General features: G+C 39.2%; 1 protein-coding gene across 2 annotated transcripts; it reads left to right on the plus strand.

Moving 5' to 3' along the window:
• The first annotated feature begins 10037 nt into the window (after positions 1–10037).
• On the plus strand, positions 10038–13409 carry LOC109467466 (serine/threonine-protein kinase S6KL-like). Of its 2 annotated transcripts, none has more exons than XM_019765470.1 (5): positions 10038–10135; positions 10745–10917; positions 11354–11633; positions 12065–12455; positions 13002–13409. In XM_019765470.1, exons 1-5 carry the CDS (start codon positions 10124–10126, stop codon positions 13391–13393), a joined length of 1248 nt encoding a protein of 415 aa, XP_019621029.1. In that variant the 5' UTR covers positions 10038–10123; the 3' UTR covers positions 13394–13409. The 2 variants fall into 2 exon arrangements, with proteins under 2 accessions (XP_019621029.1, XP_019621028.1); XM_019765469.1 differs by having other exon boundaries at positions 10040–10147.
• The last annotated feature ends 10405 nt before the right edge of the window (positions 13410–23814 follow it).

Below are 23814 nucleotides of genomic sequence, written 5' to 3' on the forward strand. Positions count from 1 at the left end.
TTGCCCTCAGGGATCTTCTGTCACTTCCGAGCAATTATGTAAGGACACTTGTACGGCTTAAACATTAGAGGACAATGCTGTTTTGATGGCAACAAGAAGCGTTACACGATAATTATAGAGAGGGCTTCCTGGTCAGTCACAACAATTACCGTCTAGAACGGAACACAAAAATTAGGTGATAGGGTGGTCACCTCTGTATCTGCCATCACAGGTAATTGGATCACATGTCGTTACAGGAAATGGCCCCTGAATAAAACAAAGGGTCTGGCGAGACTAGTCTGGGATACAGTACTTTGTAAAGATTGGTATTTTTTATGTGCAGGGCTTGAAATTCATTTTTGGGAATGGGTACACTGGTGCACCCAACCAAAGAAAAATAGAGGCACAAAAATTTGAGGTGCACAATGTAAAATGTCTTAACTATCTTAATGAATTATCTTTAAATAAGAAAGATTTTATTCTGATAAAGTGATCTATGGAACAAAACAACAGTATTTTTGATTTCTAGAAAAGCACATAGATTTTGGCACCAAACTTGAGAAAAAAATTTGAGGTGCCCAATGTAAAATGTCTTAACTATCTAAATGAATTATCTTTGAACAACAAAGATTTTATTCTGATAAAGTGATCTGTTGAACAAAACAACAGTATTTTTGATTTCTAGAAAGCACATAGATTTTGCCACCAAACACCAGCATAGGTAACAAAATAATATTCTGTAACCTAATAGTACGAAAATGTAAATATGAAAAAAATAATCTCAAGGGGACAATGTCATCCATGCAAATGCAGAAGCAGTTACCGGGTAAGGGATGCATGCTGCTGCATACTGCTGCATATTTAACACCCCTGACCTAAACGTGCAGGAAAATTGGTCTGGTAGCTACCTAATAATTAATATTCATTCCTTGACAAAGACTGGTACCGTTCAGTGGAAAATTTGGGTAACCGTAAGTCCCATATTGTCTGTTTTTGTTAGAATTGCAATTTAATTATGCTACAGCATAATTTCTAAAAACATAGAGGTATTTTTTCAACCTAATATGCTTTTTACAAAAAGGTATCATGAGCAAGACAAAAAATACAAGACAAGAGTAGGTCCATTTTCCATGGAACCTTCCGTAGCCAGTTCACCTATTCTTGACTGGCAGTTATGATTTTGCTGTGAGAAGATATATTTGAAGATCGATACACTACAGTTTTTGTGATGATGAAGGTCACAAAAGCAATTAACCCTCCAATACAGTAGCTGTATGTCAGCATCTTTATTGCACAATAGTAGCCAATAGTGCTGTGCGTATGATATTGCAATCATCATAAAATCCTTTTTCAATCGCAGGATTGTGGCAAATCCTTTTACAGTCTTTTATTTGGGTTAATCACAAATTGGGATCGAAATATTACCTGTCTGCATGTGCTGCCTAGTTTATTATAAAGGTTAAAGAAATATGTCTATATTTAAACCTTGTCTCAACATCTGAGTACAGTATTCAGTAGAATTAACACCCCTGATATTGAATGGACTGGTCCAGTTTTTGATTGACAGGTACTAAGCACCATGAAATATCTGGTAAGCCTCCTGACCCTCCCTCCCTTCCATCACCATGGCAACCAGGGTCCAGCTGTCATCACCATAAAAGGGTTTAGACAGAATAGATGGTATCAGGGCTCAGATCAAATGACACACAGCCTATCTGACAAGCATAAGTGCAATCTGGAGAACACTGCCTTTTCCCAGTTGTATGGAAACATGCTGAGGCAGTTTATCATGATGTGATATTGCCCCAGTTGCTTTGCAGGCATGCCCTCCCATTTGGTGCTTCTCTTGTGCTTGCAAGCCTCATGAAATACTAGCAAGCAAAATATTGTTCCCTTCCAAAAACGAGTGGACAATTTTTGACTGGCACCTCTAAAATGGGACTGAAAATACGATATATTAATAGGAAATAAATTTAGTCTATATGGTAACAGTGAGGAACAACTAGTGTATTCAGGGTAGGTTTTTTCCTGCTCTAATCAAGCCCCTAAATAAGTGCAGACATAAAGCTATCTAGCATGGCATTTAGCCTTTGCTTGGCATCCTTTCGTATTCAGCCCCCTGGTCCCTATTCAAGTCCTATCCTATTCTCGATGGGTACTGGATAGAACTGTGCGGGCTACCACAGGAATTATATTGGGATAGATACCAGGCTAATCTGGAATGACTAACAAGAAAGGGTAGAAAGAAACTTTCTGAAGGTATTTCCGTAAGATATAAAATATTATATTGCTGTAGATATTTTGATTTGATAAAAAGATACTATGAGTATGACAGCGGTGGTGATAGCTTATGCTGGTATAAACTGGATGCCGGACTGTATATGTAGTACTAGCATGAGTACGGCATTAAGCCAACGGGTTAGTATCACTCAATTAGGCTAATGGACACTTTCAGTGGACCTTTCTCAGTGGAAATTAGTCATTGCCGTTTCTACTGTGGGAAAGAACAGACCACTATCCCAGTAAGTACTGCAATATATCCGATTGAAGACCATGAACCCTGATTGAAGTGCCAGCCTGCGGCTGTCTTACTGAGGGATGACTGCGGTGTGAAAGATGTTGGTTATATAAATAGATGGCAGATTAGCTGGAGGATTATTAATTATAAAGTCAGCTCCAGGGCTCAAAATCCCTTTTCTGTTCTGGTTAGGTGCAGATCAATACAAAATATACCCGCACAAGTCCAATTTCTTTAATACAACATTAACTTGGATATGCAGTAGCATTTCGAGTCCTGAGTTTGGTCCTAGACCAATCAACTGGTGTCAATACTTTGGGATTGAGAATGGAACACCTGTACAGTACATTTGTTTGTTTGTTTGTTTGTTTATTTCGATCCCCATTAGTGCTTAAAAGCACTATTCTTCCTGGGGTCAATAACATGAAACATAAATAACAAAACTTGTACATTTGTAGCTGATATCAGTAAAAAAGTAAGGAAAATGATAGAGAGCTAGAGAGCTTGGTAATATTAGTATACTTTTAGCACATGTCATGTAAATTACTGTGATAGAAAATGTCATAAATTTGTGTGAAAATGTGTTTTCCTCAAACCTACAAAATTATGATATAAGGATCCAGTCCTTTTAGGTACTTAGCTATAGATTACATAACATGCCATATATGGACTGTCTGAGTCAGGGATTCAAACTAAGCTTTTCCAGGAATTCAAACAAAAGCTTTTTACACTTACGATGTATAGGCTTCAAAGTTGATGGACAGAGATAGCCATGATCAAATGTTGAGATGAAATTGTATTCATATCTTTTATAAATGGCATACATGTACAATGTACTTGAGTACAATGTCAGTAAGGAATCTAATCTTTTTTTCAAGGTTCTTTGATGTGATCAAGGAGGTTAAAAATCAAGCAAGATTTCCAGACGGTACACTTTTCTTTGGGTTCAATTTATTCAGTCAACCATGATCGTACAAAGGAAAGCATTTTTAGTATCAGCAAATGATGCAGAAAATTACCTAAAATGGGCATCCCCCCTTTTCCACCTTTGTCAACAAGCCCCAAACTAGACCTCCAGCTCATTTGTATTCTGGTCAGGCTGCACAAATTTGCTGCTCACTTTCCTCTGCTTCTCAGTCATTACGCCAGGAATGCAACAGTTACTGCGCTGTGAAATGTGAGTTGTCTTTTCTTGTTTCCACCTCAGGAGATAGAATCTTAAGTGAATCAGGTCCAAATTTGTAAATTAGGACTATGACAAATTGGGGGAACATGAAAAATTGTGTGACTAATATGATATTGTTTTTGTATGAATAACCAGCAGTAGAATCTGATCATATGAATTTGATGGGATGCCATATTCAATGTCTGATTGTGGTTGACTTGAATATTTGTCCTTTGCTCAGCCTATTAAATTGTGACTTTCATCTTCTTTTGCTTATGTTCATGATAAGTAATGTGAGTGAACAAATCTCATGAGAAGTCAGGGGTTATGTCTCATATATCATAATCATCAATTTTGTGCTGAAGGACAAGATGGATGATTAGATCATAACTGTCACTTACATGCAACAGTAGATTATTATCTTCTATGGTTCTGTCTACATGTGCATGTACACCTAGCAGTACCTTTGACTGTTTGTCATGTATTGTAAAAAGCTTATAACAGTAACACAGTTCAAGGTGACGCAGGCATGCAACAGTTTCTCAAGACATTTTCATTTAAAAAAACGATCAAGCAATATTAATTTTCTTGTGACTTGGCACAATGTAAAAGATAAAGGTTCATGAATTTGAATCTGGGGAAAAACATACTGATTGCAGTGTTGAGATAGGTTAGTTGTGCACATGAATATTCCTTCAGCACAGAGATGTTTTTCATGCTCAGTCTGTCTATCTCTGTGCCTTGTTTGTCAACAGTCTCTTTAGGTGGGGCTGGAGTTACCCAACAGCTTCTGCTGTTTTTAGGTAGAAAACTCAGAGACTGACAGGTTACATTGTATCATTTTGAAAAACACTGTTTTCCACTGAGTAAGGGTTGCAGTTTTATCATTCAATCAATCAATCAAACTATCAATCAATATTCAAGCATGATAGCCTCTTTTTACTCTTTCCCATTAACAGTAAGAGTTCAAAGCCAAATTTTAAAAGCAACTGACAACAGATCTACCTCCAGGTTTGTTGAACCCAATCCCTTGAAACATTCCTGTTCCTGGTTTTGGCACATTTTACCTAAGGCCACAGCAAGTAAATTTTATGGATGACATCCTCCGCAGACTCCAAATCTAATGTGAGCAGGCGGAAAAAAAAACAAGGCGGGCCGAAAAAAACAAGGTTCCTACAATTTGAAATTTTGACTCAATCATTGTACAAACATTTTTGATTCAGTGGGTACATTCCCATATACACAGCCAGCATCACATATCACTGCATCAAAGTAAGAAACAAAACATTAAATCAGAGCCTTTTCTTGTCTCCTCTCTTCATAGCTATCTGCCATCCACCTTCCGGCATGGCAACAGGCATCTTTGCCCATTTTCGGCATATTGGCCACTGTCAGAAGGCAACAAAATTTCTTGTTTTTTTTCCCAAAATCAGGCGAAAATTAATGCGTGCGCCGATGTCATCCATAAAAATTACTTGCTGTAGCCTAACTGGATAGTCCCAAAGTCAAGGGCGTGTGTTAAATGTACCTCACTTGGCTAACACAACAGCCCTTTTGGAAAGGCAAAGTGCCATTTGTGGGTAGGAGTCACTGGCAAGGTCAAGTGTCTGGTTACTGTACAGTTCTGCACGGGATTCAACGTTTAACTGAAGGGTGGGTCTGGAAACAGTGAGAAGGCCACAATTTGATTTGTTGGTTGTCAGTTTTCTTCAAAAAAAATATGAAGCGACAGGGTCCAAAAAAAAAAAAAAATAGAACAGACCTTGGCATCCTATGATAGCCCCAAATGCTATGATAGGAGAGTCATAAGGCCACACCAATTTAATTTCTTGGTTAATGGATTTTTCTAGAAAAATAATGGAGCGGGCGGGCGAAAAAAAATAAAAATAAAAACAGGCCTAGGCATCCTATTATGGCCCAAAATGGTACAATAGGAGCCATGAAGTCAACACACCAGGCTGGTTCAAAATTTAAACAATGAATTTTGAACTTTTAATGATACCACTCCATTGGAAGATGGAATAACTGTAACAACTAGGAAGAAAAGGACTGTTTTCAACTGTTCAGGGCAAAATATAAGCATTTTGCAGTTGATTCTGAATTTTTATTTTTATTTTCAAATCAGAAAAAAATGAAGCGGGCGAATCCATTAACCAATTGGTGTGGCCTAAAGTCAACATACCAGGCTACTTTGTAATTCAAGCAATGAATTTAAAACTTTTAAATCAAACCACTGCATTGATAGAAGGAAAAACTGTAACAACTCTGAAGAGAAGGGACTTCCTTCAACTGAGGGGGCCAAAATATGAGCATTTTGGAGTTGATTCAGAGGCTTACATGTTTTTTTTTTTTTTTTTACAAATCAGAAAAAAATGAAGTGGGCGATTCCGTGAACCAAATTAAATTGGTGTGGCCTAAGGACAAATTTTCAACAAAAGCTTTTTTTATTTTTCAGAAATGCTGTTTACATCATATGGAAAAATAGATTATTAGCCATTAGCCAATAATATGTAAAGTCCACACAATTCAGGAGTACTATGTACCCCTGCTATGTTGACTATTCTTAATAAAATTGAAATGTAAAAATTGAAATTTCAAGATTTGTGTCTTCATGTTGTATCATTTATTACGACATGGAAGCAGGCAACTAAGTTTGGGTTGATAACTCTAATTCACTTTATTTTCACGGAAGCACAAGTTCACAGTCTGAGAAGAAATTGAAGTGTTCAAGGAACAGTATGTTCACGATGACAGTAGGTGCAAAAAAGAAAGCCGGAGAATTATTTATTAATGGTTAATATGATAATTTTGCACTATAGAAGTGCCTGGGGAAACAGTGAACATAAAAATACAGTGAAAAAATCAGGAATTACAGTAGTTTTTGTTACCATATGTCTCATTCTGTCTTACAATGCAACAAATTCATAGTCACGTCGTTTTATCAACCCATAAAAGAAGATAAAACTCTCTGCATAACCTGCACTTAAGTACAGACTTTAGATGCAGCACATGCATGTTTATTACACAGAAATCTCCCCAGGGAATGAATGCTTGAAGAAAGATCACTGGGCCAAATTCAAGTGCAGCCAGCTTAAGTGAATTCGAAAGTCTAGCAACGAAATCTTCAATACCCATCCAAGGTAATATTAGCGCTCTTTGATCTTTTTTGGCTGGATTTTTACCAAGGATTTCTCCAGAGCCTGTTCTAGGTCACCAGGCAGGTAAATTGTATCAATTTTAAAGGTTGTTGGTTCACATGAATTTAGCTTGACAGCGTAACTTTGAGCTTTGCAAAATGAAGCAAAATTTACATATTTTTCAGCCTAGTGGTTTGTAAAGTAGCAGTCTTAGAACTCACTCAAATAATCAATCTAAGAACTATAAATGACACAACATTTATTTTTTGGTCATAGCCTTTTGTTTTATTTTGACTACCAGTAGTCACTCGTACATGTCTCCCTTCTTCCATGGTGAATATGGTTCACACATATTTTCATTCTGACAATTTTATCCACCCCCCTCCCCAAATCTCTCTTGGTACATCCCTAGATAAATTTTAATATCTTTCCATGCTAATTGGCTGCTTATTGTACAGATATGATCATAACTTCTATCCATAATTGTCTGTGGGGGAAAGAATATTTATGGCCATGTCGGCATAACCATTTTTATCCATTTCACGCCAAGATGAATATATCAAAAGCTGCAATGCATTTTCATCCATATGTCTATATTCTTCTCTTATCCCCGATAGAAGAAATTGCCTGTGAGGTGAAAAACGTGCAAACTATTGACAGCGTTTATGATTATTCATGCAACAAATGGAGAAATTTCATGGTGACATAGTCCCCTGCCCTTGTCACACGATTGACTTTCATCATGCATAAGTGCTCCCCACATGTAATGGTGAACTTGGCATTCCCCCAAAGTGGCTCTCTCTGGGTGTTACAATAGTGACACTTGTGGAATATGGATTGGAAGAGGTGCATCAACTCTGACTAGTGATGCATACCTAAACCCAATTTTAGGTTCAGGTCCAGATTCAAGTCCAGAGGATTAGGTTCAGTTCCGTACTTGTAAGTCTGGATCTAAAGCCATGGCATTATATATATACAAAATTGCATGTTGGCAACCTTGCAATGTTGTCTGGGTGAAACTTTGGCCACACAACATGGAGTCCGGTACTTGACAATGCCCGATGGCAATGTTTTCTTCATTTTGCAGCAAAGATTTTGCAATCTACGGAAGGTTTTAGGTGGTTTGGAAAGAAAAGGGGTATGTGAAATGGTCTTTTATGGTAATAAGGCCGGACTCGGTTCTTGACTTTTAGGTTTTTTTGGACTTGAACCTAAACATTCTTACAAGTCCGGATCCAAGTCCAGTGAACCGGTATGCATCACTAACTGAGGCTCTCTCTCTCTAGATCTCTCTCTCTCTCTCTCTCTCTCTGCTGACTTGAAAGCAAAGTGATACAGCTACTAGAGAAAAAACAACCTGTTTAAATTCACTGGCAGTACAAAAGTTCACGGTCTGAGAGAAATGGACATGTTCGTGGAACTACTAGTATATGTTTCCGGTGGCAGCAAGTGCGGAAAAAAGAAAGTTGGAGAATTATTTATTCAGGGTAATGATAAGTTTGCGGTTCAGAAGTGACCACGAAAACCGCAAAATAAAAATTGTGAATTACAGTATCAGATAAGCATGCTAAAGGTGATGCATTCAATCTACAATTCCTTTTAACCATAAATATTCTTTGAAGTTTATTACAAACTGTCATGATTCAATGTTAAGTATAATTTTTTTCTTTATAACAAGATGCATAATTAGCTCTAAGAATTTTGCATACACCCACGCAGGCCCCATACAGAGATGCAAGAGACAATAAAATATATGTTATTACTACTCAGAAATTAGGTGTCATCTTCTAAAAATGACTATAATGACATTCCCAACAAGTAGAATTTATCGAGAAAATCCTTCGCTGTAAAAGCAATTTAGTCATGCCGGGGAGGACTAAAAGACATGATATGGTTTTGAAACGCTCTTCCGTGTAACACCGTCGGTCCATATCTACATGTTCAGTCTCCGCAAAGTCTGCCCCGAGGTTTTGGCCTGCATCTCACATCCTGCCTGTTTCTGCTTCACAGAATACAAATCCAGGAGGGACACAAAGACAAGTGTAGCGGGGAGCTAATGTAATCATAGCGGAGAACCCCGAGCAAATCCTTGATTACAGTCTGGATCGGCAGCTCAGACTAATAAGACAGGAGGCCTTGGGCAGAGGGAAGGGACTGTAGACGCCAGACAGTTACACTTACAGCAGCTCACTGCGAAGGTAAGGGTGTGTTTTTTTTGTCTGGAGCAGTGTTCTCATCAGTTTTCGCACTTGAAAAAATAAACATCCTTTTTATGTAGTACATGTAGATGCATTCAAGATTTTTTGGTCAGAATGTCAGCATTACCTTACCTCAAAACTTCTGAAATACCTGCACAAAAACAATTTATACAGTGTGTATTTCCAAATTTTTGTCTGCTAGTATTTCCAAAAAGTGTGTATTTTGTATTTCCTATCTTAATCTCCTCAAAAAGTGAAAAAATTATTTAGAGGTACCTAGGTTAGAATTTCACAGATCCACCTTTTTTTTCCCTCCACAATATAATAATGCCAACTACAGTTGAGTCTGGTGGAAATGTTGTTCTGCAGGCTTGTGAGCTTAAAGTTTTGGCAGACATCCATGTTTAAACTACTGCATCATTTAAAACAGCTGTATCAGACCTAGTCTTTGGTTGTCTGGCTTTTCTCCAAAGTCGATTGAAGTGCTTGTGGATAACAACAAGCTTTGTAGACTAGCTGGGAATAGGCCAAATTGGATAGCCACACCCTTTTCTGCAAAAGAAAACAAGACTTAAATGAAAACACAGAAATACAAAACTTCAACAGTATGCAGCCATTTTCTTATTGTTCGAATACTAGTTTTTATCCTTTGGTCAGAATTATTTTCCAATTAGCCCTTGTCCTGCTGGACTTTTTTAAATAATATTTTTAAGTAAATTGAAGTCGTAATCAGGTCACAGACCGCTGACTTTTTTTGCCCTGCGGTGGCGTAGTTACTTCCGCATTCGTTGCGTTTTGCTGCGGTGTGATGCATTGCACGAGAAACACCCCCAAATCGTACATACACAGGGCACTATATAGAACGTACTGTATGTGCAACCCATATATATATATATATATATATGGGTCCCGCAGGACTAGGGTTAGGATCTAAAATAATGACTGTATTCTGTACTTTGATCTGCAAATCATGTGGCTAGGAATTTCTTGGAAAAGACTCTGAACCATAATCTCTTCTTTTCAGCAGGGGTTGTACAATGTTGTATGGACTTGGGTGATGCCAGTCTTGCCTGCGTGGGCTGAAGGAAGGATGATGGCATCGTACCCCAACAGATAGCCTCTCGTCATGGGCAACAAGGTCAGCTTCAGCGTACGTTTGTTTCATTCTTAATCAGTATACATTATAACTTCTCTACTCCACAACACCTGTATTACACAGAATAACCTACAATCCTCTTGTATAGATATACATGTATGTGCAGGTCCATGTGTTAGCTACAAAATAAAGAAGTACCTATTGAATTTGATGGTAATGAGGTATTCTGCAACAGTTATATGTGTACTTTGTATGAGTGGTACAACCGAACATATGGCATCTACTGCTATATAGCAATTAAAGTGCATGTACATGTATCTAAACCCCTCAATAGTGATAATATTGATAAAGCTGAAAGATGTTCTTGTGATTTCTATTTTTTCTTTTCTAGACTGGGACTACTTCTTGTACCTACTGTTAGTACATAGCAAAACACTTTGTTCTTCTCTCTACTAAGGCTCGGCCTGTAATCTCCAAGCAGATCATACAGTGGTAAGGCAGTATGCACTGGCCAGAGTGTCCATTAAGCCACCAAATGGGTCTGGCTAATGGATACTGCCTGGCCAATTTTTTTTTGCGGCCACCGAAAGATCTGCTTGGAGATTATCGGCCTGGACCTTGCTGTTCCTGACACCTCTCTTCTCCCCTCAGGTGAGCAGCAGACACAGCGTCCAGGCGCCGTCCCGTACACAGAGTCAGGCCAGTCTCCCGCGCCGGCCGGCCAGCTGCGGCAGTCTGTACAGCAGTACTGATAGTCTGCACAGGAAATGGCTGCGAGCCTCACGACGCAGACGCAAGCACTCCACACTCACCAACGAGTACAGGTACTGTGCCTTAGTAGAATGTATTAGACTTATTATTGTCTTTTATGTCATATTTGCAGCAGGGTGTTTTGGCCCATGTGATAACTACCCATATCACACAGGGCTCTAATGATTATCACATAACCTTCCGAAAGTTCCATAGAATAATTTGAACGTGGATGGCAGTCAACATATGGGGTGGTTTTAAAAATTCAAATACCAGATTCAAACAGTGGAATTGACGTTGTTACAATTTTTTGTTTAGGGACAGCGAATTTTCTCAACTATTGCCACATTTCGCATTGAAGCACATGTTTTCTTGGGCGGGTATAACATGAATAGATTCGGCCATCGGCGATCTGACCTGTGGTTGGACTGGAACCTTGAGTCATATGGCCCTCTTTTAAATAAAATAAACTGGATTGACACATATTTTCATTTTCTATGTGTTCCACAGACTGGCACGGACCTCATGGCCAGTGCCCCAACTGGAGGCACTCTTCCTGCCAGAGTACGGGATAAAACAGGGCGTGACAGAGCGGGACTTTGATGTGATCGGCATCATCGCCAAAGGAGCGTTCGGGGAGGTCCTAAAAGTGGAGAAGCGTGACTCTAAGAAAGTGTACGCCATGAAACTGATGCCGAAGTCGGAGGTGATGCGGTACAACGCCGTGCAACAGGTCAAGGATGAGGCCAGCATCCAGACTCTTCTCGGCCATCACCCGTTTGTGGTGCAGGTGGGTAAAGTTTGGGGGTCTTACAGTCTATTTGTAACGGCTAAGTTAATGGGGAGAGATAGAATTAGAAGGACACAGAGCCAGGTTGTTTGCTATTGTATGAATTGCTGTATTGTGACTGATAGCTGTACACTGTATGGCCAAGTACATGTATCTAGCACCTAAGTTACGTACTGTACTATAGACTTTATGTTCAGGGTAGCAAATGTTCACAGTCTGAGAAAACTGGAAGTGTTCACGGTGGCGGCAGGTGCAGAAAAAGAAAGCTGTCAAATTATTTGGTATCGGGAAAGATAGCTGTTTGCTATACTTATGTATGTACGTACATACATGGGCTCAGAGTTGTTTGATTTTTATTTGTCTTTTTGGCTAATGATCACAAGAACTGCTGGCTGGACTGCAATTTAATATCTTTTTCATGCCTATTCCAGGTGTACTACTGCTGGCAGACCCGTAAGGACCTGTTCCTGGTCGCAGACTACATCCCTCACGGCGACCTCTTCACCATCTGGACGCTGGAGGCGCCCATGCAGGAGCCCGTCGTGCAGATCTTCGCCGCCGAGATCGCCCTCGGACTCGACTTCCTCCACAGCGCCGGCGTCATCTACCGAGACCTCAAGATGGAGAACATCCTCTTAGACGACAAGCGGCACGTCCGGCTTGGAGACTTCGGGCTGTCCAAGTGGCTGACTCTGGGCAGTTTCACCAGGACCATATGCGGGACCATGCAGTATATGGCTCCGGAGATACTGAAGGGCCAGCCCTACACTCACGCCTGCGACTGGTACTCCTTTGGAGTGCTCATCTATACCCTGTTGTCGGGTATGTTGAGTCATGTTTTTAATGGGAGAATTGTCTGGTGTATGGATCGTATAGATTTGTTTTTGCTCTAAATTGTAACCTAGGGTTATCTGGAAAAAAAGACAGGGAAGAATGAGAGAGTGTACACTGATTGTAAAGTAGATCATTCAATTAAAGTGAACGTAGGAACTTTTGCCCTTTTCATCTATTGACAAAATCTACAGCTGACAGGACTTTCCATTTCTACATTCAGTTCTCGAACGTTACAAAGTTGAGTTTATTGATGACTTTTTTGCTATTGCACACTCAGTGTAAATATTCTATTTCATCATAACTGTTTCCAGAAATGGATTTGTTTGATGTACATTGGACAAAGTATTCTGTAAAAATATTTGTCCTTTTTCCATGAAGCTTTTAAAACATTCACAGTCACATAACTGCAGATAAGAAATGATAATGAGATTTGTAAGAATCTGTCAAAAAAAAACCTCAAGATGTTCAATGTATGCCTTGTTCTTAAAAAGATGTTGTATTCATCATACAGTTTATTCTTTTCTCTCCCTACAGGTAGATATCCCATCGAGGCAGCTATCGACCACACCGCCATGGCTGATCGTGTGGCTGGCTTCTACTTCAAACCACTCCAGGAGCTCTCCACTCCCGCCAACTGCCTGGTCTCCAAACTCATGCAGAAGGACCCCAAACAGAGACTTCAGACCCTGGAGGTCCTCGAAGAGGAGACGTTCTTCCAGGAGTTGTCGTTTGAAGACGTCTTGGCCAGGAGGTACGCCCCGAGGCTCATCGATAAGAACGAGGCCGAGGATTCGCCCGCCATGACCAGGATAGCAGCGGAAAAGAAAAGGCACTCGAAAAAGTATCAAATGGACGACCTGATGTTCCATGACTTTGATTGGTCGGATGTGAATGAGCTCATTGATGGGTTAGCATTTTCAAAGTAGATGAACCCGCCCCCCCCCCTCAATGACAATGTAGTTGGAACAGTCCATGTACAGAGAAGAACAAAGATTTGTTCAGGGAAAGCTTTATGATACAAATATGAAGTTAAAAACATTATTTGTTGTTTAAACTTTACTCAAGCTACAAATAAGCTTTGTGTCAAGTGAACAATCAAATAGTTTTAGAAATTAGGCCAAGGAAAAAAAATGTTGTGTTTCCTGTTTCAGTCCAGAAAAAATTAGGGTCGGTAGGTAGGGATTATCTTATTTTATTTTTATTTTTATTTTTTTTTAGACTTTGCTGATTGCTGTGTTTATATAAGCAGAACATGATGAAAAATCGATTGTGCAATATTATATTTCATCACTCAGGTACTCAGGTGTCAGATCATGGAGCTTTAAACGGTCGATCAGCTCGAAGAACTTAACAGATGTCCCTAGCCCTTGCAGGGCTAAATTCAGATTCAGGTCCTGATTCAAGTCTACAGGTTTCTCCCAGGGATTTGGGAGAAAAAAAAGAAACAAAAAAGAATTCTAAAGAAAAAAAAAAATTAATCTGCACAAAATTTTAATTAGTTTCTATCCCTTTGTTTGCCTAAAAATCGATAGTGTGATTGTATCAATTTGAAACCCCAAAAAATTAGCTACTAGTAAATCGGCGATTTAAGGTTATTGCGCAATGGACGTGCCCTATGACCTTCAACCTTTGGGGGTCATGCAGGCGTCAACAGTGCCCTCCCCCATTCACGAGTTGAACATTCCCAGGATCCTTTGCGCCCAGGGTAGGTCACGTGGGCGTCAGGGTAGGGAAAGGTCTCGGTAAACCACGTGACTCATCCTCGGCTCTGGTCGGAAGAAGGTGCCCTAAGCGATATCTGGCTGGGAGCATTCACATTTTCACGTAGTATGTTGAATCAACCCTATCCTATCCAATACCGATAGTCATGGAGCAAAAATTCGATGCCGCTTTGCCGTACGAACGCCGTGAAAAACTACGTGCCTCCCGCCGCCGGCAGTGGTGTCAGCCATTTTTGAAATTTCCGAGCGCTCGCGAACACTTCCGACTTCTTCCGACCAGAGCCGAGGATGAGTCACGTGGTTTTCCGCGACCTTTCCCTACCCTGACGCCCACGTGACCTACCCTGGGCGCAAAGGATCCTGGGAATGTGCAACTCGTGAATGCCTTGCCAGTCCGTTTTCGTGGGCAAATTTCTGCTTTTTTAGAGGTTTTGCGACCTAAAAACTCACATCAGAGGAAAAATACACCACAGACGACATTTTCATGGTAAATATCGATAAATGGACCAGGCATTTTTCTGTCCCGTTGCCGATTTTGCTGATTTTCGCCATGTGCTAATAATTTGTTTACGTCGACAGCTACTAGTACCTTTCCTCGTCCGGTTTTATGGGCAAATTTCCGCTTTTTTAGACGTTTTGGGACTAAAAGACCGACAAAGGGGGAAAAATAAATCATATACATTATTTTTATGAGAAATACTGCTATCATGGACCAGACATTTTTCTTTCGCGTTGCCGAATTTTTGCGGCCGCCGCATGCTGATGGTGCAGTACGGTAGGGAATTTTCTACGATTAGTTCGTAAATGTATCGGCTTTTAAACTTATTTTTGGAGTCGATGGCTTTGTTTTACAAACAAATCAGACAAATTATTAGCGTTGTTTACACGACTTCAAAACGCTAGCGGGGCGCCCGATGTTCCACCAATGACAGCGATTCTCTCGGTAGCGTAGTGCAAAATGTTTTGGTTCAGCAATATGCAGGGGTCCACACAAAAATAAGGCTAGGGTCGGCGGTTTTTTTTAGGGTCGGTCGGGAAACAGGAAACACAACATTTATTTTCCTAGGCCTTACAAAAATTAGAAGCCTTGTCATTTTATTTGGTAAGATCATGAAAACCATTGTGAAAACTCAATGGTCTAAATTGTTTAGTTGCATTTTTTTCACCAGGAAAGAAGTAGAAGCTTGTAACAAATCATGAAGGCATTTTTTAAAATGCCATTAACCATGCTTTTTTTGAGTCTTAATATTGAGTTGTCAAAATTTTGGGTTGGTAAATTACTCTCACTTTCTCAATTTTGACTAGTGACTCGAGAGGAAGAAGATTTCCTCTTAACATTGAGAAAGAAACTGACAACTGGAGTTAATCGTCATTGTTGTTATTGTTTGCTTTATCTTAGCCAACAATTGTTTTGGTTATTTCTTAAGTGCTAGATTACGTACATTGTATGGCTAAGATCACATGTTATTAGGCAAAGAAGGCTCAGATCTCAAGAGAAAGTTTGTGTCAAGACTAGTCTGTAGTGTTGAAGGACAGTTTAACTGCTTTGCTATGTCAGATTTTGATCGTGATGTTTGAACTTAAAGAAGATACAACTACTGCTTGTTGAATAGTTGTGTGAACTATATAAGCAATTATTTATGTCTATGAAGACACGAGACTGTAGGGTTAGTCTGACATTGTTTTTGGATCATGATCGAAAAAAAGTATGTGGAAACAGGCAAAGTTTTCAGAAGTCTGTACGTTTTTGAAAAATGAAGTGAAAAGTGAAAACAACAGCAAACACACCACTTGCCTGTCTGCATCTTTGTGAAAAAAGTAGGAACTTGTAGCTTTGTTTACGCAAGAAGAAAAACATTACGGGGCTTCCTAAGAGAATCCTTTTTGCAAGTTGAAACAAATACTTTGAGAAGAGGACATGGTAAAAACTACTTGTATGCTTGTAAAAAAAAGTGCCAGTATTTTAAGTAATTTTAAAAAGCATTGCAAGGCTTTGCCATGGCAATATTTTAGGAAACTGTTGCATTTAGTGCACTGTAGTTTGCAATGCAGATTTCTGTGGCATTATTGTTTTTTGTTGTATTTGATGACTTTGATAGTTTGAAGTGCCATGTTCATATGCAAGAGATATTCAAATGTCATAAGGATACATTTGTACTAGCTGTATGTATTAGCTGGTCAGCAAAATGATTTGTTATTAATTCTTCTCAAGCACTTCTATAAGTTGCACTTCTCCAGTGAACTGCTAGGTGGAGCACATGAGAAGGATCATTACTGTTGTGTGACCAAAGCTTGTGAGCAAATCTTTTAGTAGGATATTTCTGCCAAATATAGCCCTTGCCAAGTACCTGTGTTTTACTGATATTTGAGAAGAGCTGCTTTGTTGTTGTATTGTCTCTAGAGAGCTTTATCTACTGCGAAATTGTATAGGAGTAGTTCCAAAGATGCTGAACTTTATATTGTTGTATCAGAGTTTGATGTATATTTTTGTGAGTTTTTTTGCCCCTAGCTTGAGCCAGTTTCTTGTCATTCCTGTTGTCAAACTGATTTCGTGCATCAGTAAATATCTGTGTTTTTGCTGATAGCTTTTACTTCTCATGGCATCTGCATGTTATGCTCCTTTAATCAAATTACAGGTTGTTAAATGTTGCAATTTGCCTTTGGTAAAGGAGGCGGCATCTGAAAGACTCATGTACAAGTATACCAGAATATCTTTACTTACCATTCCAAGGACAACTGAAGTCAAGGTCATCATTGACCAAGATAGACAAACAATATCATCACCATTCCAGCTTGAAATTTCATCTTACCATTAATTGATTATGTTGCCTACGTGTTACCTTGATGGTACACATTAAAATTATTTCTTGTTGGCAATTATCAAGAGTTATCTGTTCTGGTGCTACATTGTCATGACCTGGTTGTCATTTATACTGAGTTCTTACTTACACAACCAAATGGAGTATATCTGCTGACATTTTGTTATGCAGTTGAAGTCAAAGGCAGGATACATGTAAAAATGTATCCTGTGTTAACGTTACATTGAAATGGCAATTTTTCAGCAGTACCAAAATCATGTGTTTCTGTAAATTATATTGTAGTGACTTACAGGATGCTGATGGAAAAGCTGAGAATATGCATGCTTGAATCATGTTTTTGTCACATTGAATAGAGCTCTGTTTGAAGTTAAAACAAAAGGCTCTGTGTCATTCATGTGTGTCTCTGTGGATTCTAGACATCCTAATATTATCAACAGGTAGGCCAATGTTTCCTCTATTATCAACAATGGGAGAATTCTGTTAATTAAGATGTTATGGATACATGTATATGGAATGGATATATGCCCTTGTTGTAAAAAAAATTGCTTTATCTTTAAGTAAAATACACTACATGTAGTTTCCATGGCGTTTCCATAGTAATTTAATAAACTGTTTCCCAAATAAACGCAATCACTCAATTCTCCCATCAATTACTCATCATGTCTTGACAGCTTTGAAAAACAGAAAGCTATTAAATGTCTCAAAATGTGTAAACTTTCTAATTGTATAACGATTTCTGCATCATATAGATAAACAGTAGACGTTCCCGTTCCAGGTAACGTTAACTGTTATATACTTTTGCCGTATGCTATTTTGATTTAAATTAAGTGGAGAATTTCGAATAAGATAAAATTAAATCATTGTAGTTTTCAGGCCTGCATGTGGGATGATTTTTCATTGGCCTGTTGTTAATCTGATGTTAACTTAATTATCGAATTCAAATTTTGCTCAGGATTTACAGGTGGCACGCACCACCTGTGCGTGAAACACGCCGTTCAAGATGGCGAGTGTGCAGGACTTGGGAGAACGAGCGGGTAAAAATTTCGCCCAGGAAGACGTACCACGTCCGCTTTGGTGGTAAGTCGCAATTCAAATTGTCGCTGAAACTCTCCTGACCATTTTAGATAAATCCTCTTTAAGTAAAAATGAAGCAAAACGACAGAATGTCGAAAATAAGTTGCGGCAACTGGCCAGACCAGTTAACGCTGCACTAAGTTATGGAACCGCTGGGAGGCGCTGTGCACACGTGTGGACCCACATGTGACCCCTGACCTCAACAGCTTTGCTAGAAACTTGCTTGTGACTTTGCAGTGTGTGTTTTGGTCAAATTCTATGCCTTTCAATGTAAAACAAATGTGTTCCGAGGCCAAGAGCAGACGGGAGTGACACGATAGTACCGTTTGTGAAAAGGATGACATGGATAAGGTGATAGATTTCGAAGGAAGGGAGACAGACGACCGGTAAGTTCGGGTGGGGAGGTGGGCGGTAACAGAGTTGTTTATGTATCAAAGACCAACATTATCCAGGGCAATGATGGACGTCTCATAATGCCCAGGAAGGTAAATTTGTCGGTACAAAAGACACCATGAATCCACTATAGGCTTAAATAATGTGGTGTTTCGGTCTGGAACAGGTCAGAACTTTACTGATGCATGTTAACCAGTTGTTGAGCGGTAAATCCCAAACAGACTCTCGAACTTGACTTTGTAGACGCGGATTGTTTTCTTGCATGCAGTCATATACATTAGCCTAATATATTTGACTTTGGTAAACTCTGATATTGGAATTTTGATACTTGTTGTGTAATTTAATCCTTAGACAAATTGATGACAGAGCCATATTCAACAATAATTGAATATGATATTTTTTTTAAAAACCGAATTTAACGTCATCTTTCCCCAACCGGGGGTTAGACGTGCTTGCACCAAGTACAAGTCTTTTTTTGAAGCAAGATTTTTACGGTAATTTATTTAATATAATTTATTCCAGTAAATTATTATGTTGCTGTTGTGATAACATACTGAAGCTCCTTTGCATGTCTGAATTGAAGTATATCAAGGCACTCCAAAGCAAGGAAAATGCTTTCAGAGGTACTTAGTTACGTAAGTAGTTGTCTTTTGGGAAGACAACTTGACAACTTTGGAACAAATAACAACAAATGGTGGTGGTGTTGTGGTCCTGGGTTTGAATCCCTAGCAGGTCTGTATACATGTAGGGGCATCTTGATGTCTTTTCATGACTTGTTGATCACAGAATAAATCTTATTCACTAAAGTTACAAAGTCACTAGAGCCAATTGCAAGATGACTCTTCTTTCATCAACCAATTTCTTCATTGAAAACTTTGACATTTACTTCTTCCTATAAATTGGAATCTTATTATTAGTTGATATAATTGCATGGTGTGCAATGCTTGTTTAAAGTGAAATCATGACAGTTTCATGGACACGTTTGCATGTGATGATGATGGTTTATTTTATATTGGTACATAAACATATTTGACATGACATATGTTTTTCTCCATATCTTGTATTGTATGTGATGATGATGGTTTCTTTCATATTGGTACATAATACATATTTGACATGTTTTTCTCCATATCTTTTATTGCCATATTTAGAAATTATATGAAGTACGTAATTTACCTGTGTTAAAGATGTCTGATTTATTGTAAAACTTTTTGAGTATCCTATTCATCACGTACTGTGTGATTTTTAGAACCATTCACAGTACTCAGGTTTCATGTTCATGGTAACAATTGGCTGTACAAACATGACTACCTTTTGTTTCTCTCCAGTTCAAGCAGTTCAGTGTTTGACCCCATATTTTATGAAATGGAATGTTTTCAGATTGGTTGTGCCACTGAATAATAGTACTAAAGCTGTTCAATAATTTTGAGATGGATTTCTCACTTGGTGTTATTTGAAATTGTTATCATAATGTTTTATGATTGCCTTTGCAGAACTTGCTTAACTTATGGAGTACTTTAGTTTAAATATGCTGTTTACACTATTGTCAAAAAACTGCTTTATTTATGTGCATTATAGAGCTTGATTTGCTTTTTGATTTTCATGAACTGGCAATTGGAATGCATTTCAAGTGTATTGTCTGCTCTGATATTTTTGAAACTACATGTAATTGTAATTTGAATGTCAACATGAGATGCATATTACAATGTATCAAGTTGCTATTTGGATGGTGATATCTTTGTGTGAGATGTATTTTCATGTGCTTGCGGTTTGGTTATGGTTATGGTACATGTATGTTCACTTTTGGCCATGCTATTCTTTTGCCACACTAACAATGTTCCATGTGCTCTTCTCCCAACTAAAGCAGGTTTTAGAAGAAATGGATTGTGATACCTTATGTGATATCTTGTGTGACTGTGATTGTTGTTTGGTCAGAATATTCTCAGTGTTCACCTTTGGCTGTGCTCTCACTAATATTGTTCCAAGTGCTCTTCCCCCAATGAAAGCAGGTTTTAAAACAAAAGTTGTGAATATTATAATGTTATGTGAATAGTCTATTGTAAACATTGATGTATCCTTGGTGTATGTAAATTTGTCATGAGATATTTCTGAATGTTTATTTCTTTTACACCCTAGCTTATGGGAAGCTGAGACTACATGTACCTGACCATGTTCCTGTGTGTGCGGTGGGACCTGGCTGTGTTCCTGTCCATATTCCAGGAGGAGTTGTTTGTGTGTGTTCCTGAGGGACCTGTCACATATCAAAAAGACAAGAGAACATCGGACCTTGACCGTGAGTTGGCTTTTATTTTCAGAACTCTTTCAAAAATGGGGTCTGCGTGCCGCAACGCGTAAGAGGTCATGTCAGATTTGCATAATGCGATATCAGGTCGTTATGAATTGATGTTTAATGTAATCTTTGCATTATGGGTAAAGTCTGCATGAATGAAGCGTAATACCAGGTCGCTGGTTTGCATACTTTTGTGCCTTGCCATTTGAATTTTGCATAATTTGAAGTCTACGTGTTAAGCATCCAGTTTGAACGAACAAAGAATAAACCGTGGCCGCTGCCTTCGCGAATTGAGTGCAAAGTGTAATCGGGACCTCCCATGCAGACCCCTAGAAATGACAATGAAATATGTTACAATAGGGCATCTCTGCGATCCTCTGAATTTTTAGTTCCAAACACCTGTTTATCCAAACCGGCCCTCTCTACTAATTCATTGTCATTTTTGATTGAAAGAGTTCACATTTCTTATACTAATATCTAGTTTAAGGTTGTGACTAATATTGTGGGAGGAATTGTGTTATGGAATCAGCGAAACAAACTACAAAATGTAATCAATTCTCTTCTCAAGGATTATGATATATAGATTTCTAGATAGCATAACTAAACAGTACATTGAATTAAACTGTAGATAGCGTTACAGTGAGAGATGTAATACAACAAACTATTGATTGATATGATATAGTTTCTGTATCTGTATCTGTATAGCCGGTATAACCGCCTTTCGGCGTAACACACCAGCTTCGCAGGCACGCGGCGCGGCGGCAGCTGGCTATATTACACCGATCGACTTGTTACACCTAACCCTTGAACTTCTAGCTCTAGACATTGTTTAAAGCTATCTATTGACAATGCCCCTACTGTACTTGGTGACAGTGAGTTCCACTCTGCGATAGTTCTAGGAAAGAATGAATTCTTGAACACCTCAATCCTTGGTTGATAACTCTGGTACTTGAATGCGTGGCTATTACTTGTTCTCTTCTGGGCTGGTATTAGGTACTTAGTAGTTGGGGCATCCACCAGTTTATTAGTCATTTTGTACATCATGCATAGTCTAGACATCTTTCTTCTGTCTTCCAGTGAAGTCCACTGTAGGTTTCTTTTCATTTCCGTGACACTAGCACCTCTTACATAGTTGTTCATACAGAATCTTGCAGCTTGATTCTGTACCCTTTCCAATTTGTCTTTGTCTTTCTTTGTATATGGATCCCATACTGTCGCAGCGTATTCTAGGTTCGGTCTTACAAGTGACGTGTATGCAAGTGATTTTACTCTAGTTGGACATGCCCACAGATTACGTTTAATCACTCCCAATGTCTGTTTCGCCTTAGTTGTGATATTATTAACATGTGTACCCCACTTCAGTCCGCTTGTCAGCGTGACGCCCAGATACGGATGGATTTTTGTGGTTGCTAAAGCCTGACCACAAAACTGGTAGCTAGTTGCATGTGGTGTTCGTTTGTTTGTTATGTGCATAATGTAGCATTTTTCGGGATTAAACTGCATGAGCCATTTGCTTTGCCATTCTTCCAGGGTGTTCAGGTCTTTTTGGAGAAGTTGTGAGTCGGTCTGTGTAGAAAGCTCTACATACAATAGACAGTCATCGGCAAATAACCTCACATTTGAGTCAAGCTGATCTGGTAGGTCATTTATATACAAGAGAAAGAGCAATGGCCCCAGGACGGTTCCTTGAGGGACCCCAGACGCTACTTTAACTGGAGCCGACGCCTTCCCTTCAACCACTACTGTTTGCTCCCTGTTGGTCAGGAAAGCCTTTAACCAATTCAGCGTAGGGCCTTGGATTCCATAATACTCCAGTTTTGAGATGAGCCTGCCATGGGGGACTTTATCAAAGGCTTTAGTGAAATCAAGTATTGCTAAATCTACCTGCCGTTTACTGTTTAGTGCGCCAGCTATGTCATGGACTGTTAGTATAAGCTGTGTTTCTGTGGATCGTTTGGCTCTGAATCCATGCTGGTAATCCGTTAATATACTGTAACTTTCTAGGTGCTTCATGATTTGGCTATGGATAATATGTTCAAGTAGTTTGCAGGATATGCAGGTCAGTGAAACAGGTCTGTAGTTGCTGGGGACCGCTCTATCTCCTTTTTTAAAGATGGCGCATATATTTGCATCCCTCCAATCTTTAGGGATTTCTGCAGTGTTTAGCGAGTGTTGGAAAATATTGGTTAGAACAGGCGCGATTTCACTAGCTGTCAACTTGAGGAACCACGGTGGTATTTGGTCTGGTCCGGATGCTTTAGAGGGATTGAGACCTTGAAGCATTTTGTCGACACCATCAGTAGAAACTACTATATGTTCCATTGGAGGAGTACAGGGCTGGCCTAGAGATGGCATATCTGTGGTGTCTTCCTCTGTGAAAACACTTTTGAACTGTGAACTGAGTACTTCTGCTTTTTTCCCACTGTTACTGATGATGGTATTTCCCACCTTTAGGGGTGCTACCCCGACAAGGTCTTTCCTCAGTCCTTTTATGTACGACCAGAATGTTTTGGGTTTGTCAACTATAGCTTCTCCCAGTATGTCTGCCACGTATTTAGAGTGTGCTTGTCTTATGCTTTTCTGAACTCCCTTCTTAACTCTCTTATATTTGTTCCAGTCTTCCTCTTGGCCTGTTTTCTTAGCTTTGTTATAGAGCCGCTGCTTCTTACGACAGTGCCTCCTTAGGTTTCTGTTGAACCAAGGCAAGTTGTATCTGCTTGATGTTATCTTACTTGGGATGTGCTTGTTCATCGTGTCTTTCATTTTGTCTTTGAAGTCTGACCACTTCTGTGTAACTGACATATCCTGAGGTTCTTTGTGTGAAAGTTAGTTGCATAATCCTTTAGGTCTTTCTTAATGGCTGGTTCGTCGGCTTTTGTGCGGATGTACACTTTTCTCTTAGGTTTCCTGTTTTGTTTCAGTGCCAGGTTAACGTCCACTAGAACCATGTCGTGGTCACTTATCCCCGGGACTACTGTGGTCTTCTCAATTATGTTGGGGTTATTAACTAAGACCAGGTCCAAGAGATTACCATTTCTAGTTGGTTCCTG

This window comes from Branchiostoma belcheri, unplaced genomic scaffold, assembly GCF_001625305.1.
Source record: "Branchiostoma belcheri isolate BF01 breed outbred unplaced genomic scaffold, Haploidv18h27 scaffold18, whole genome shotgun sequence".
Taxonomy (NCBI): domain Eukaryota; kingdom Metazoa; phylum Chordata; class Leptocardii; order Amphioxiformes; family Branchiostomatidae; genus Branchiostoma; species Branchiostoma belcheri.